The following is a 17,198-nucleotide window of genomic DNA, read 5'->3' as shown; positions in this document are numbered from 1 at the left end:
CGTCGTGGCCAGACTGATGATTATATGTAATCTAGCCTTGATATTCTGACGTTTAGAAATTGGACGGTAGCGTTATTGTGAAAATGTAATGCACAGTGAATAATTGATCCTCTTCGTTTCTTCTGCACAAAAGAATATCAAGTTTGGACGGAATGCGCGATGCGACATTCGATCTAGGTTCCTTTTGCAATCATTTATTTTTAGCACAAGAGTTTTGCGAGAGACGAGCTTCCTCTCTCGTCGCTAACTATATTATTTTGCAAGTGTATAAACACAGGTGCAACAGCACGCAATACCCTGCTAAATATTTTAATCGCTATGCTCCGCGACCATAAGAGCAGGTAGCATGCAATACGTATAATATCACGTGTTCTTCGTGAGTTCGTTGCAAATCATTTTTTCGAGGATATTCAAAATTAATAACTTTATTGATCTGAAGATCTACCTCAAAGAAATTTATAATGTATTTCTGCAGAGGTCTAATTGCGTAGATTGTTTTGCCAGTAGTTTTCATTCGATGTGGTTAAGGGTTCAAGATTTCTGAAAATTTCTGCAAACCCGCTATCTAATAATGCTATATTTATGTTTCAGGTAGTATTAGGACTAACCACTGGCTTTAAATATAATGATCGCAGAAATAAGTACAGAGGGCTATCAGCCAATGACAAATTTTGTTGAAGACAATTTGTTTAAGCTGCAATGTTTGATCAAGGCTACAGAAATACAACACAGTGCCGTGTGTGAACATGGAAAGAAATTGTTCTTAGCATTTACAACTGGGAATGCTGAGATTTTTTTGTATTACAAGAAGGATTCTACATGTGCTCCTGTGATTAAAAGAATTCCTTGGTTTCAAGGATCTCACAAGCAAATCACAGCTTTGTGTTTTCATTCTGTTGGCTCTTGGCTGCTGTCCACAAGCATTGATGGATCTATATATATAATTCCTGCTTTGTGTTTGGTTGATGAACATTGTGAGATAGACAGGAGATGGACCAGTGATGATATAACTTCTTTTCCTTCAATTAGTTCACAGACATCTCATTCAAAGTATGATTTAATTAGTTATATTTTGTGGAACATGATACATTTTCTACATTATATTCAGTAATGTAACATTTTTCAGGCCTACTTCAATAGTCTGGTGGCAGGACACAGTAACACCTGCTGAGATTGGTATCATTGGAACAGAATGTGGGGAGATCATATTTATTAACCTTGAAACTGGTCATCAAGCAACTGTTACACATATTAATGGAAATATTGTCAGTCTGCATATTTGTCGTGATCAAGGCACTGACAGTGTGTCACTCTTAATCACAAGCCAGTCTAAGCAGCAGTGGAGATTACTTTTGGAGCAGCATACGTATAGTTGCTTGCGTCACTTAGAAAATGGAGACTACAATGTGTTGCATGCAAATGATAACATCTATGATAATACAAAGGCATTTGCTTCTACTAGATCCAGATTGCAGGGACTCAAGCAATTGTCTGTGGAGAAGCTGGCTATTCTTAGACAAAAGTTGATTGAAACAAAAAGTCAAACACTAGGAGAAAATTTACAATATCATGGTTTGTATAGTATAAAATTATGCTGCAGGTATATTTTGCTGTAGAATATTGATAACTCTGTTTTGTTGTTTTTTTTTTTCCAGATATTACAAGTAATCGAAATACTCACAATGCAGCAGTTAATTTTGACTCATCCACAGAAGTAAATCAAAATCAAATGACCCCTGAACCAGTAGCAAAAGACACTTTTCTCATGTCTCAGTCTGATAGGGAAGGTCAACAACTATACACATTATACCATTTACTTACAAATCATGTATCAGTAAGAAGATATATTTTTTATTTTCTTATTAAGTTTGTCAAAAGTATGATAATTTAGAGATTTTATAATTACAGATACATGGACCTGACTTTTCTGCTGTACCTTTGTCAGTGCATAAAGTATTTGACTCCTGTAGAAATGTTTTATTAACGCAACGATTTTTTTTTATAACTGACGTCAGTCAGCGTGTAATGTATGTAATATCAGACAGATTATCTGACATTCGTACAAATGATAATTGTAAATTTAATCCAGAGTGCATTGTTGGTCACTTTTCTTTAGCGAATAGTAAAGAAGTGATACGCGCTGTGTACAAAGCTATAAATCACACAAATAATGCACCAACATTAGTTTCTCAGGATAATAAAACTAAATACATATTGCCAAAGGGGTTAAAAGATATTGAAGTCGAGTTACCTCCCGTGGATACCTGCATAATTGTAACAAATCATTCTGTCTACAAAGTTGTTTTGAGGTTCGTATTAGGATTGTTTTAATATAGGCGATCGTTTAGTGGAACATTATAACGTATCCTACTTTTGCAGGAAGTCATTATTATCTCTTTTTATGGAATTAGTACTAAAAGATAACGAACCGGAGAAAGCAGCAAAATTAGCCGTAATATTTGGCATTAATGTACAACAATTATTGGAGCAAGCAGGTGACATACTTTTGTCAAATAAAAAATTCTCACGCGCTGTGGCCTGTTACAAATTATCTAATGTAAGTAACATGAATATTAAAAGAAACAAAAAGGAATTAAACTTGTTTTTTACATATTTCAGTGCAGACTATTGAAAAGTGTGTTAAAATGTGCATCTGCTGGCTACACACCAGATCTCTTAAGTTGCCTAATACACTGTTTGGGTTCTCCTGCAATTAGTAAATTGCCTGTTACAACGAGGATTCATCTATCAAATTTATGTGTACTTGCCTTCATCGAAATGACACTCAGAGTTCCATCTGAGAAGTCACGGGCCATTTATAAAGAGTTCTTGTAAGTACTTCAAAAAATTCTATACACTCATTCTAAAGGGCAAAGCCTCTACTTTGACGTCCCTTAGTTGAACTTGTCCGGAAAAATTTCTTGACTTCACGACCCGCCGAGAAAGAGAGGGTGGTTTTTCGCCAAAAGTTTCCCAACTTCAGTCGTCTGTCAGGAACTTGATCAATTTTTTTCGCGACTTTTTCAGAGGGTGGATTACAGTCTGAACCCTCCCCTATCGAACGAGACCTTGGCGAGCACTCTGCGATTTTTTTTCGCCGAGATATGGCGCTCAGAATGAAAAATGAGCCTCCAGCCTCGAAATGGCACAGTGTTCTAGAGCCTGAAAAAGTAGTCAATGTTTGAGCTGCTGTAGCTCCGTCAAAAAAAATCGCAGGGGAGTGAGCCTGGTCTCATTCTAAAGGGCAAAGCCTCTACTATGACGTCCCTGAGTTGAACTTGTCCGGAAAAATTTCTTGACTTCACGATCCGCCGAGAAAGAGAGGGTGGTTTTTCGCCAAAAGTTTCCCAAGTTCAGTCGTCTGTCAGGAACTTGATCAATTTTTTTCGCGACTTTTTCAGAGGGTGGATTACAGTCTGAACCCTCCCCTATCGAACGAGACCTTGGCGAGCACTCTGCGATTTTTTTTCGCCGAGATATGGCGCTCAGAATGAAAAATGAGCCTCCAGCCTCGAAATGGCACAGTGTTCTAGAGCCTGAAAAAGTAGTCAATGTTTGAGCTGCTGTAGCTCCGTCAAAAAAAATCGCAGGGGAGTGAGCCTGGTCTCATTCTAAAGGGCAAAGCCTCTACTATTACGTCCCTGAGTTGAACTTGTCCGGAAAAATTTCTTGACTTCACGATCCGCCGAGAAAGAGAGGGTGGTTTTTCGCCAAAAGTTTCCCAAGTTCAGTCGTCTGTCAGGAACTTGATCAATTTTTTTCGCGACTTTTTCAGAGGGTGGATTACAGTCTGAACCCTCCCCTATCGAACGAGACCTTGGCGAGCACTCTGCGATTTTTTTTCGCCGAGATATGGCGCTCAGAATGAAAAGTGAGCCTCCAGCCTCGAAATGGCACAGTGTTCTAGAGCCTGAAAAAGTAGTCAATGTTTGAGCTGCTGTAGCTCCGTCAAAAAAAATCGCAGGGGAGTGAGCCTGGTCTCATTCTAAAGGGCAAAGCCTCTACTATGACGTCCCTGAGTTGAACTTGTCCGGAAAAATTTCTTGACTTCACGATCCGCCGAGAAAGAGAGGGTGGTTTTTCGCCAAAAGTTTCCCAAGTTCAGTCGTCTGTCAGGAACTTGATCAATTTTTTTCGCGACTTTTTCAGAGGGTGGATTACAGTCTGAACCCTCCCCTATCGAACGAGACCTTGGCGAGCACTCTGCGATTTTTTTTCGCCGAGATATGGCGCTCAGAATGAAAAGTGAGCCTCCAGCCTCGAAATGGCACAGTGTTCTAGAGCCTGAAAAAGTAGTCAATGTTTGAGCTGCTGTAGCTCCGTCAAAAAAAATCGCAGGGGAGTGAGCCTGGTCTCATTCTAAAGGGCAAAGCCTCTACTATGACGTCCCTGAGTTGAACTTGTCCGGAAAAATTTCTTGACTTCACGATCCGCCGAGAAAGAGAGGGTGGTTTTTCGCCAAAAGTTTCCCAAGTTCAGTCGTCTGTCAGGAACTTGATCAATTTTTTTCGCGACTTTTTCAGAGGGTGGATTACAGTCTGAACCCTCCCCTATCGAACGAGACCTTGGCGAGCACTCTGCGATTTTTTTTCGCCGAGATATGGCGCTCAGAATGAAAAGTGAGCCTCCAGCCTCGAAATGGCACAGTGTTCTAGAGCCTGAAAAAGTAGTCAATGTTTGAGCTGCTGTAGCTCCGTCAAAAAAAATCGCAGGGGAGTGAGCCTGGTCTCATTCTAAAGGGCAAAGCCTCTACTATTACGTCCCTGAGTTGAACTTGTCCGGAAAAATTTCTTGACTTCACGACCCGCCGAGAAAGAGAGGGTGGTTTTTCGCCAAAAGTTTCCCAACTTCAGTCGTCTGTCAGGAACTTGATCAATTTTTTTCGCGACTTTTTCAGAGGGTGGATTACAGTCTGAACCCTCCCCTATCGAACGAGACCTTGGCGAGCACTCTGCGATTTTTTTTCGCCGAGATATGGCGCTCAGAATGAAAAGTGAGCCTCCAGCCTCGAAATGGCACAGTGTTCTAGAGCCTGAAAAAGTAGTCAATGTTTGAGCTGCTGTAGCTCCGTCAAAAAAAATCGCAGGGGAGTGAGCCTGGTCTCATTCTAAAGGGCAAAGCCTCTACTATTACGTCCCTGAGTTGAACTTGTCCGGAAAAATTTCTTGACTTCACGACCCGCCGAGAAAGAGAGGGTGGTTTTTCGCCAAAAGTTTCCCAACTTCAGTCGTCTGTCAGGAACTTGATCAATTTTTTTCGCGACTTTTTCAGAGGGTGGATTACAGTCTGAACCCTCCCCTATCGAACGAGACCTTGGCGAGCACTCTGCGATTTTTTTTCGCCGAGATATGGCGCTCAGAATGAAAAGTGAGCCTCCAGCCTCGAAATGGCACAGTGTTCTAGAGCCTGAAAAAGTAGTCAATGTTTGAGCTGCTGTAGCTCCGTCAAAAAAAATCGCAGGGGAGTGAGCCTGGTCTCATTCTAAAGGGCAAAGCCTCTACTATGACGTCCCTGAGTTGAACTTGTTCGAAAAAAATTCTTGGCTTTAGTTCGAGTCGAGGGAGAGATGGTGGTTTTTCCCTGAATGTTTTCTAATTGTTTTCGATATATTAATTAAAATATGAATTGTTTTAACATAGATAATTCGATTTACAGGTATTTCTTATCTACGAATTCTTTGTACGACGAACTCTTAGCAATTAATATTGCTGGACAAACATGTCTGTTGGAAGTGTTGCATCATTTAGCAACCCAGAAATGCCTTTATGGACAAATGTTGGATGTACTCATGAAGACAATACACACTTATAGCACAAGCAATTTTGATCCAACATCATGTACTGTATAATAATTTGTTTAAAAAATTTTTAGATAGTTTAAGTTGTATAAGTGATGCATTGATTGTTTTTGTTTTATTTCAGATGGTTTGTTAGTATGTATAAGTGAGCCAAGTTTGATGCAAGCAATGTTAATAAATCCTGATTTAGCTAGACTTCACATGTCATTTATTCTTGATAATCTTCAAGACTCTCAAATTTTTGTACTTCAGGTAAGGTTCTCCTCGTTTAATTTGGAGGATAAGTCTAATCAAAAATGAATCTAATGATTTTATCTTTTGGTAATTGTTACCCAGAGATTGGTAGCACTGTATGATCCAACGAATCCAATAATAAGACCTAAAATAGTACGATGTAGACTGCGGCATAGAACCACTTCACATAGTTCACAATCTAGTCAATGTGATTCTATAGATCTCGTGGAAAATGTAAGTTATTTACGAGTTGTTTACGATTTTGGAAGTCACTATAGTGAGCAAATGACATTCATTCTCCTATTAATTTCTACAGGAGGAGGCTGACACACTGATAGAAGAAATCATAGAAACTTTTTTACTGGTTTTACTAACTTTAATTCATAAAAAATCTATTTTACACCAAGAATCTTCCACTACGTTTAACATTGAACTATTAAAAGTTAAGAAGGTAATATGTACATAATATTCCTCGTATTTTTAGTTAAAAAACAATTGTATTTTTATACATTTTTTGATTTAGGAACAAAATAACACCAATCCCTTTGCGGATTTCAAGAGGAGATTATTATGTGCTGGATTTTACCATGTTGCTCTTGTCAGAAATGGAAATGTTTATACGTGGGGAAGTTCTGTGCAAGGATGTTTAGGTAATTATCTTCTTATGTTGAAGCTTTTTTTATTTCTAATACAATACTTCACTTTTAGGAACTGGACCATCTCTGTTAAGGTATGGTACGCCACAACCCATATCCTTCTTTCGGAGCATGGAGCTAGAAGTCCTCAGCGTCTCTTGTGGCCAGTGTCATACCTTGGCAGTGACCAACAACGGTGTTTATGCCTGGGGATCAAACCAATTCGGTCAGTTAGGTCTAGGAAAAGTTTTACAATGTTCTTCTCCTGAATTGGTTGCATCGCTAGCTCAAGAAGTCATCATAGACGCAGTAGCTGGACAGTATCACTCAGTTGCATTGACGGCCGATGGCAGAATCTTCACATGGGGCTGGGGAGTTCATGGCCAGCTGGGTCACGGCAATACCGAAGAGAAAACGACACCTACATTGGTTACATCGTTACTTGGCGTAGTTATACGTTCGATTAACGCTGGCCATGCGCATACACTGGTCCTTTCCGCAGAGGGTATTGTCTATGCATTCGGTTGTAACATTTTCGGGCAATTAGGAATAGGAACTAATGTTAAAAGCTCAGTGCCAATTAAAGTCTTGTTACCAGAGAAAATATCTATCATCGCAACTGGATACTTCCATAATGTGAGTAAACACCAAACATCATTCGATGCCTCTTGACGCCGCTTGCATTGTTTAATGCTTTCCATTTTCCATAGCTCGCCGTTAGTCACACGAACAAGTTATACATCTGGGGAGCGAGTCCTCAAGTTCTTCGATGTCAAGCACAATCGCAAAAGAGAACTCGGATATTAGAAGCACGGGACGCTATTGTGAAGCAGTTTGAAAATATTGATGAGTTCGAGAAGGCTACAGATCAGACGAACATGAACGATGTGGGTGAGGAGACTCCAGAAGGCAGTGCACATAGTAAAGGCGAACGAATGAAGGCGATCAGTGCAGATTCGCGAAGAAGACAGCTGGATAGTATGAGTTCGAAGAATCCTGAGGTTGGGTCAATTGAAGAAAATCAATCACACTTGAAACCGAGCATAGTAGACACGAGTTTAGTGACGGGAGATATTGTCCAGATATCCACTGGTTGCCATCACAATGCTCTCGTAACGAGAGATGGATCGCTTTATACGTGGGGTCGAAATTTGGATGGTCAGTTAGGGAATGGTAGTAAACGGGAAGTGACGATTCCCACGCCGTTGTGTTACAATCCTGCTTCTATCTTCGCACAAATACCTCCAAGACATAATGCCTATGAACGAGCAGAAGAAGAAGAGTTCGATGGAGCAAGGAGCTCTACCATGAACGAAAGAAATGGGAACAGTGAAGCTAAGTCTTTTCAAGCGGAGAGTAGCGAGGCTAAAGAAAAAATAAATCCTGTGATCAAGACTGTGGGAGTTTGCTGTGGATACGATTACACAGTTGCAATTCAGCCAGGTGGCACAGTTTCAGCTTGGGGGAATAATAAAAGAGCGCAGTTGGGTCGCCTTCCGCCAAAAGATTTTCGCGAGGCTGATGACAAGTTTGTGTTAATTAAGAAGAGAGTTGTGAGGGTCCCTAACGCAATGCATGTGGCTTTGGACGTGCCTAGTCAAGTTCCTAATATTCCCGCCCCCGTAATCTCTTATCAGAGCTATGATATTCTCCCATTGGCAGGACTTATTCGTCCATTAAGTGTTATTGAGAAATCGCCGGGAGAGTCGACATTATATTATGCTCTCGATTACTTTACTGGGTTATACGATTCTTCTAGAATCATGGAGAAATGCGTTGAGTTGGGAAATTATCAAGCTTGCTCAAAAATAGCTATATTACAGCATAATATATCTGATGCGTTTTCATATCAATTAAAAATATTGCATACTCTCAGCCTTCAGACTTGCTCAAAAGCAAAATCTTCTGAGAATTTATGTGAGAAGACACGGAGAAAATCCATGGAGGATTCTGACTTAAAAAGACCGTTTCCGTCGAGTCGCCACGTGAAGAAGAATACTGAACTCTTTAATAAACAAGTGGAAAAGAATCTTCTGGATTCTGTAGAAGACTGTGCTGCTAAAAACCAGATGAAAATTCCTGCTAGTAAATCACTGAATAGTTTACAGATGCTGCAACAAGAATTATACACGTTCGATTGTCAGGGTGGTTCGGAAGAACTATGCAAAGAAATGAAATGCGAGAATACTGCTTTAAATGCTTTTGAAGATTCCTTTGATTCTGATATTAGTTCTGATGCGGAGGAATGGATGGGAAACATTACTCCCACAAATGAACAGCCACAGAAAGAAGAAAAGGCAGTCGAATCTATTGAAGAAAGTTTGATAGCTTCCACTTCAGTGAAGGAAGAAGCTCCACCTTCTAGGCTAGATAATATAATCAATAAGACTATAAAAGTGGTGAAATTTTTCTTAAACGAGATGGAGAATGAAACAGATACGGTTAAATATAAAATATTGCAAGACGCTCTTGATTTTTGGATCGATCATGATTTGCCGATAGATAGTATAGAGAATATTTTTATGGAACACATGGAATCGATTTTTTATCCCCTTGGTTTATTATTATTCTGGTGAGTACTATTTCTTAAGTATATTAAATTACTCAAAATGCAAGAATCGTAATGATAATGTTTCAGTCAAGAGTTAATGGAAAAGTATTTGGATACTAATAAAAATGATGCAGCTGCCAAGAGAGTGACGGTAGTCAATTATTTCTCTGTTAACTTTTGTCTTCAAGTATGTTCATTATTACTAAATCACATCGATCAAGGTAAAGAATTTTATGTTCTATAGAAATATTTTCTTTTTGTAATCTTGACTAAATTTTTTTCTATTGTAGGGGAGTCTACTCCTGAGTTTATTCATCTTCTGTCTTCTATAACGGCTGATCATTATGGACCACCACTTACAGGATATCCAGGATCAAGTGGAAATAGTACTTTAAAGCAAATGATGGAAGGTGTAATGAGCACTATATCTTGTGGGGGTCATAACTCCAGATCATTTGTACATATTAAGGTAAATTATAGCTGTGAAGTAAGTTAGTAATCAAAATATTTGAGAATTATTTTACATAAGTGAATCCCTGAAATTAGGATCCAGATGCAGTGTATCAGTTTCTCACTACTCAGGAAGATACAATGGTATTTACGTGTGGTCATCATTTTCCACTGACCCAGTATAAAACAGATATACTTCCGACAATGGAAACTGAATTGTTGACATCCAATTCGTTGGTTCTTCCATGTACAGCTCAGTACTTAGAGAAAATGTTATCAGAGACATCTAAACCAGAGATAGTGTGTCCAGTGTGTATACCACGGGCACTAGAAACATTGGTGAAGAAGAATAATGGGTGAAAAGTATGTACCTGAGATTTTATTTAGGAAAGAAAATTAATATACCATTTTAAAGGACTCGTGTTATACATATATGCGAAATGAACTTTTACTTAATTATAAGTGACGGAAACAGTAAGAATACTGAGACTTAGTTAATGTCCAATTATTAATTTGGGTTTATGACATACTTGCCATTGCAATTCGAGCGTTGTATTTGAAGAACACAGTACCGTAAGAGATTAAAGCTCTCTATACTTTTTAAAGAATATTTTTAAAACTATCTACACTCATAGATGAAGAACTATAGCATAATTTTTTCCCATTTGAAACATGATGACGAATTTCATGTATTCATCGACTGTAAAGCAATGCTCTTTTTAATTTCTTTTTTAGAAAATTTTTTTAAGCTACAAAAAGAACAACGTGATGCATTGGCAGTTTAAATTAATTCATAAACTTTATAAGATTCGGAAAGATCGACGTACATCACTCTTAATTAATGTATAAAAGTGTAGAAAACTTAAACCCTTAGTACTATATTTTAAAACTAATTAGCATTCATCATTCAAACACAACGATAAATAGTGAAAATAATGAAGTCAAGATTATTTCTTATGCTTCTTTTCTAAGCAGTTTTATCTGAGGTCATTGACTCAGTAGTGTACAGATTTTAAATTTGAAGCAACATATATGCAAAGAGAACTGAAGCAAAACATGTTTTTAATATCAAATTTTTATCCTTTCTAAACTTAATTGTCAATTATTATTAATGATACAATAAGTAAATTCATAATTTATAATATTAATCAAAATATTTGTTGTAAGGTATTGCTTCACTTTTTACTTGCAATCTACACAGGTAGATATTACAAATAGATTGCTTATTATAGAACTATTAGTTATTTAATATATGAATATTTATTTTAAAAAATCAAGAAATCGGATCATGACTTGAAAGTGGCTATAAAAAATGTGTTATCCACGTATGGAGTTTATAAATGTATTTGTTAAGCAAACACACTAAGTACTCTGAGAATGAAATATGCAATTGTACAGTAGTTATTGTATTAGCAATGTAAAATAGGGAAAGTAAAATTAGGAAACGATTGTAGATACTTCAATTATAAAAACAATTGGTGCAAAGTACTAATGACTGACAAGAAATATACTGATCTAGTCTTCAAAGTATATGCCAGAATTGTATATTAATCGATCTCATTCAAGATCGGAAGAAATGTCTCATTAACATAAATAAATATAATTGTGATTCTTTGTGAACTTACATAATACTAATTTTAATTAGATGAATCCACGGAAATGGTAGAAGAATAGATTTGAATTTGCATATATAGATTTATAGACACATATTGTTGTCTTTCGATAGAACAAGTATATGAAAGTGCAAACATAGAAGTGTAGTGTGTTTGTTATAAATCGGCGAATTTTGTTATAATTTGAGTGCATAGGAATATTTGGAAAATTAATTAATGCAAGGGAAAAATTGAATTGTACAAAACATATGTAACTGTTGTTATGGAAATTATATCGCATAATTGTTATGAACTAAATGAAGATGCGCCTGTAATTTGTATTGGCAAAATTCCATTTTTTCATTTCTCAAAATTGCATCTATCTTCATTTAGATCGTAGCGATAATTTTATTTAAAAATAATTACTGCCGAATATTTTATTAATTTATGAAACACATGATAGCGTATTACGTTTAAGGAAGTTTATATTATCTATTTTAAACAAAATTATTATTACTATACATGTGATTCTCTTCTAAAAATTTGAAAACTCTGGAGACGGGAACAATCAATCAAGGAAGTGCAATATTTTAGATAAAAGTCGCATTAAAGAATATTTAAATCTTTTCTGTTTTATTAATTATTGTTCTTAGACTGTATAATATATTTTGAAGCGCGTAATTTATACCATATTATTTTTTCGACGGATGTAATAATTTTCTTCATCATATTTTTCAATATTTAGCAAATTTGTTAAAAATAGTCTACATAATAGTAAGTTTGAAAATATTTTACATTATTTTTTCTCCACATAATACAGCATGCATTCAGGTTGAAACTGCAATAGAAGTTTAAATTTTAAAAAGCATATTCTTCTGTTGTTTAAAATTTGAAACGTTTTAAATGTAACCAATGTTAAGTTCAATATAGAACAAATATAGACGTTTAATTGTATGTGTATACGAATCGCAATAATGTAACATACATACAAATGTACAGTTTTGAATGTCCTTATATATGAAGTCTTTCATCAATAGTACTTAGAATACTTAAGGTATTCGATCAATAAACATGATTAAAAGAATGATTAGTGACCTATTTTTTAGGTACTAAGTAAGTACAAAAGGTTTCTTTTATGATATTTTATTCAGAAATCATTATCTAAAATACATCTCTCTGTCACAGTCAGTAAATTGTTTCAACACTCATCTGCCCAGTTGCACGCATCATTCCTCAGGAAAGAATTGCTTCGAATAGTCGATTGCATCAAAGAATGAATATGATGAAGAAGAAATGTTCACAGAAGATTGTACGATGTCCAAGTGAAACAAGTTATAATACTATACCTTCATTTTAATATTAATAGGTGAAAAGAATCAGGCAGGATTGCAGGGATTAAAGAGTCTCGACATTTCGTGCCAAAAGATCAAGCTCAGAATGAATAGCTTGAGGTAGATCATCGCCAACTTGTGTCTCAAAGTACATTCTGAGATCCTTCACTTCCTTCTTCCAGAAGTCCTTTGGTAGCCTGAATAATTCTTCCATGTCCACGTCATTCTTCATATTCTCCAAGTTGAAGGAACCAAGTTTTGGCAAGAAACCAATCGGAGATTCCACAACTATGTCTTCACCGTCTATCCTTCGGAGGATCCAGTCCATAACGCGGCAGTTCTCTCCGAATCCTGGCCAGAGGAACTTCCCATCGACTCCTTTTCTGAACCAGTTCACGTGGAATATCGCTGGTAATTTTGCATTGCTTACTTTAGCCATACTCAACCAATGATCAAGATAGTGACCAAAGTTGTAGCCGAAAAAAGGTCTCATCGCAAAGGGATCATGCATAATCACTTTGCCCTGAAGTTGTAAATTTCTTTACTTACTAAAAAAATCTTCCATAGCTAACTAACATTGCATACCTTGTGCTCCGCAGCAGCAGTCGCCTCAGACCTCATGGAAGCTCCGATGAAGACACCGTGTTGCCAATTTCGTGCCTGATAAATCAGTGGAACGCCTTCTGGCCTTCGTCCTCCGAAGAGGATAGCATCTATGGGAACACCAGCTGGATCCTCCCAAGCAGGATCGATGATGGGACATTGCTTAGCAGGAGAACAGAATCTGGAATTTGGGTGGGCTGCAGGTGTCTTGGATCCTCTAGTCCACTTGTTGCCTAGCCAGTCAGTGATCTGTATAAATATTAGATCAGTTCCTGAAGAGTATAGCTCAAATTCTGAAGCTAGCAAAATATTTTACTTGAACACCCTCGCTGATTTCGTTCTCTAATCCCTCCCAGAAGACTCCACCGTCGCTGGTAGCTGCCACGTTAGTGAAGATCGTGTTCTGGAAGATAGTTTTCATGGCATTAGGATTGGTAGCGAAGCTGGTCCCTGGCGCCACACCAAAGAACCCGTTCTCTGGATTGATGGCACGAAGCTTTCCCTCTCTGTCGAATCTCATCCAGGCGATATCGTCACCGACACACTCGATTTTGTATCCAGGTAATGTTGGCCGCATCATAGCTAAGTTCGTCTTCCCACAGGCGCTGGGAAATGCTGCAGCGATGTAATGCTTCCTACCTTTTGGGCTTGTGATACCCAGTATCTAGAAGATGTAACTAATACAGAATCCCTTAGACGACTGAGAAGAGCAAGGAGTAACGATTGAAAAGGAAAGCTGCGAAGTTGATCAAGAAGTGAAGGAATTCCTGCAACTTCTTTGGGCAGTGGTACGTACGAGCATGTGCTCCGCGAGCCAACCCTCATCTCTAGCAATTGTGGAACCGATCCTCAAGGCGAAACATTTTTTACCCAACAAAGAATTGCCACCGTAACCGCTGCCATAAGAGACGATCTCGTTTTTGGCTGGTTTGTGGAGAATGATCGTCCTTTCTGGGTCACACGGCCAGGAAGAGTTCACAGCCACCTTCGAGTCTACTTTTGGGACACCAATAGAGTGCAAACACTTGACGAAGTCATCGTTTCCAAGAGTTTCCAAGATCTTCTTCCCCATTCTGGTCATTATTCTCATGGAACACGCCACGTACGCAGAGTCGGTGATTTCTATTCCAATTTTTGAGAGTGGAGAACCCACTGGACCCATGCTGAACGGGATAACGTACATCGTGCGACCTGAATCATGAAGTTTTAAGATTCTTCATGGGTTCGAGGCTCAGTGAGCTGTTTCATAAGTTGGAGCGGTCTTTGCTGACCTTTCATGCATCCAGGGAAGCGTTCTAGGATTGCCTTGTCCATGTCAGCCGGAGAAATCCAGTTGCCTAATTCTCCAGTGACACCATCACGTGGCGTTGGAGTGGTATCTCGTTTCCTTTCTGTACTGATAAAGGTGCGTTTTTCTACGCGAGCCACGTCCGCTGGATTGGTTCTGGCGAGCCAACTGAAGTTAGAAATAGATAAATTGAAGTCTAGTCTAATTCAGGAGACAGTAGGGAGGTTTTTAAGAGAAGTTTTTTCATGGAAAAGGAGGATACTTGTGTTTTGAGCTATTGGATTGGTAAAGAAGTCATTTTCATTGCTCACAGTTTAACTGGTATATAAATATTATTCCATCTATATCGTTTAGGTAGCATCATTTAAACGGAAGTTGGAAGATGCCCAAGAAATTACTTTTGCCAGTATAATGAAGGCCATCTACGCTAAAGACTTCAAAATTGAAGAGAACCACTTGCCAACTCAATGAACTTATTTTTATCACCCATCCTCTCTATTTGCCAGACTGGAATAGCAGTGTAAGCTACTGTTTCTTATAATTATCCTGAAGTATACCTTCAGTCATCGCACTCACCAGTTTTCATATTTTGGCAAAGGGAACACGGTGCCGCTTTTCTCAAGAACCTTCAGCAGTTGTTCATATTCTACATCGCTCCCATCGCAGATGTAGATGTCCTTGGGACAGCACAGTGATGCGCAGTTCTCGATGTAAGATCGTACTTTTGGGGCCAGAGGCTCCGTGCGATTGTTCAGCAGAGGTGTCTTTCCTATGTACTCATAATTATTGCTGACGGATGGATTCTTTGCCACTTGTGTGGCTAAGAGTCTGGGCACTCTGAAAATGAAGTCATTTGCTTTGTGGTTGAGATGAAGTTAGAGGGATTCAAGGACTATTCCTATTTTTAATTTTTATAACTCTTGGTTTCCTGCAGAATTTATTATCTGATTATCATATGCATAACAGGTGGTCGTACAAGAGGTTTATCACTTTATTCTATCGATCAATCACTCTCCCTGTAATAAGAGAAGGCGCATTGAAGTTAAAAACGAATAAAAGGGCATAGACTCGCCAAAGGTATTTATGGAAACTTCTCGTTTAAATAGCCTTTGACAGAATGATTTCAAAATATTGTGTAACACGTGAAAATATATCAACGCTCTATAAATAGAACCTTTTACAAAAATGGAAAATGCCTGTGATAATTTTCGACGATATCACTGTAATGTCTAGCTACTTTGTGATATCAGGATTGATTTTATGATAAGAAGAATACAGGACTGAATATCGTGAAATAAAGCAAACTGATACAAGTATCTCTGTTCAATCGCATTTTGTATGAAAATTGGGAGAGATAATATTCAAGAAAATTTGTAATACATCTACAAGATTTTTTAGGAGCTCCACAATATAGAAAACAAGGAAGATAGAAAATGCAGTGATTTGTAATGAAAAATTTTGGAAACCAAGAATACAAGTCGATCAAAAGAGGCCCAGAAGCGAAATACTCACTGCGAGCAGTAAACGTCGACCGTGCGAGGCATCTCAAAGCTTTTGCCACTCGCGGGGACCACTCTGTGACTCAAGACAGCGAACCGAGACATTTGCTGACCAACCCTGAAGACGTTAATCGAATCGAGGACCCAATGATGTTGCACACCGGCAAGTCTAGCTTCAAAACCTTTCTTCGATCCAGAGAAGATAGAAAACTGCCTGCTGGTACCCTGGAGCCTAGCGCAGGCAAGGCTGGACCATCGAATCAGATTAATTCTCCCCGACATGACTGCTGATCTCTTTTATACTATTCCCAAAGGTCTACGACGAGCCCTAGGAGTCGTCTCTCTGATTGGCCAGTCGTGCTTCCAGTGAATAGTGGGGAGAAGAGCGAATCGTTGAGAGAATCAATTGCGAAGAGATCAATCGATCTTTGATCACAGCTGACGCGGTCGTCCTTGTTGAAATCTCTGTCTTTTGGGAATGACGCAAGGTATCTATCACTTACAACTGTTTAGTCAGTAGGTACTCATCGAATTAAATTGCAAAAGACAAGTAGCGACTACTTTGCAGTGAACAGAGAAGGGGAGGGTCCAAAGTCAGCAAGTTAATGATTCGACTGCAGCAGGTACCAATGATTGAAAATTAGATCAGCGTCCAATAGATGACAAGTAGATAAGCAGCGGTCCCCCAGACTACTTTGGTCCCCAGAGGCTGTGGGTAGTGGAGTGGTGCGAATCGGAAGCGCTTAGTGGTGATGGTCAGACCAGGAGATGCCTCGAGTGGGTCGAGACGAGCGATCGAGGAAGCGCTGGCACACTGTCGGCTGTTTGATAGCACGGCCACGGTTAGACTGTAGCGGGCCACACCGTGTTAACGCGCGGCGAGTAAAAGCAATCGCGCCGTGATTAATCGGCCCACGCTTGCATTAAAACGATATCGACAGTCGGGTTCGGGTTTATACCGAAAGCGTGGCTAGGTATGCTACCACCTTGCTCTTCTATTTTTGCCCCAACACTTTCCCTTCCCGCTATCTAGCGCACAGCGACGACGCGCGATTATCTAAGCACGCTGCGCCTTTCGACTGGGGTTCAGTATCGCTTCTAATGGTTCTCGTTTTCGTGATGGAGGTCCATATTACTTTATGCAGGCAAAATGAAGGGATGATGTAGGTTTAGTAAATTTAATTTCTCTAAAAGCAATCATGACTACTCTTCAAAAAG

The 17,198-nt window shown here is 38.7% G+C and overlaps 2 protein-coding genes across 3 annotated transcripts; one reads left to right on the top strand and one right to left on the bottom strand.

Moving 5' to 3' along the window:
* The first annotated feature begins 64 nt into the window (after positions 1–64).
* Ca (RCC1 and BTB domain containing protein claret) lies at positions 65–11,287 on the top strand. Of its 2 annotated transcripts, XM_076375881.1 has the most exons (17): positions 65–341; positions 592–1,050; positions 1,127–1,572; positions 1,656–1,834; positions 1,909–2,309; positions 2,380–2,557; positions 2,620–2,831; positions 5,656–5,837; positions 5,922–6,049; positions 6,134–6,265; positions 6,348–6,482; positions 6,555–6,681; positions 6,740–7,302; positions 7,377–9,238; positions 9,305–9,438; positions 9,508–9,686; positions 9,764–11,287. In XM_076375881.1, exons 2-17 carry the CDS (start codon positions 626–628, stop codon positions 10,025–10,027), a joined length of 5,547 nt encoding a protein of 1,848 aa, XP_076231996.1. In that variant the 5' UTR covers positions 65–341; positions 592–625; the 3' UTR covers positions 10,028–11,287. The 2 variants fall into 2 exon arrangements, with proteins under 2 accessions (XP_076231996.1, XP_076231997.1); XM_076375882.1 differs by lacking the exon at positions 65–341 and having other exon boundaries at positions 559–1,050.
* Positions 11,288–12,248: 961 nt separating this feature from the next.
* Positions 12,249–16,587, bottom strand: LOC143177757 (phosphoenolpyruvate carboxykinase [GTP]). The gene is made up of 7 exons (XM_076375897.1): positions 15,994–16,587; positions 15,058–15,318; positions 14,465–14,649; positions 13,990–14,384; positions 13,510–13,857; positions 13,176–13,442; positions 12,249–13,113 (listed from the first exon to the last, which is right to left on the bottom strand). Exons 1-7 carry the CDS (start codon positions 16,260–16,262, stop codon positions 12,655–12,657), a joined length of 2,184 nt encoding a protein of 727 aa, XP_076232012.1. The 5' UTR covers positions 16,263–16,587; the 3' UTR covers positions 12,249–12,654.
* Positions 16,588–17,198: the final 611 nt, after the last annotated feature.

The sequence above is a fragment of the Calliopsis andreniformis genome, chromosome 4 (genome assembly GCF_051401765.1).
Source record: "Calliopsis andreniformis isolate RMS-2024a chromosome 4, iyCalAndr_principal, whole genome shotgun sequence".
Classification (NCBI taxonomy): Eukaryota; Metazoa; Arthropoda; class Insecta; order Hymenoptera; family Andrenidae; genus Calliopsis; species Calliopsis andreniformis.
Note: the sequence above shows the minus strand (reverse complement) of the source record. Positions and strands in the feature narration are given on the sequence as shown.

Excerpts from the sequence above, each read along its gene's own strand:
- Ca (XM_076375881.1), top strand. The coding sequence starts at position 626 with ATGATCGCAGAAATAAGTACAGAGGGCTATCAGCCAATGACAAATTTT. Across the intron at positions 6,682-6,739 it reads TTCTGTGCAAGGATGTTTAG|GAACTGGACCATCTCTGTTA; the intron begins GTAATTATCTTC and ends CTTCACTTTTAG. Across the intron at positions 9,439-9,507 it reads ACTAAATCACATCGATCAAG|GGGAGTCTACTCCTGAGTTT; the intron begins GTAAAGAATTTT and ends TTTCTATTGTAG.
- LOC143177757 (XM_076375897.1), bottom strand. The coding sequence starts at position 16,262 with ATGTCGGGGAGAATTAATCTGATTCGATGGTCCAGCCTTGCCTGCGCT. Across the intron at positions 14,650-15,057 it reads TTGCCAAAATATGAAAACTG|TTGGCTCGCCAGAACCAATC; the intron begins GTGAGTGCGATG and ends TTCTAACTTCAG. Across the intron at positions 13,443-13,509 it reads AAATCAGCGAGGGTGTTCAA|ATCACTGACTGGCTAGGCAA; the intron begins GTAAAATATTTT and ends ATATTTATACAG.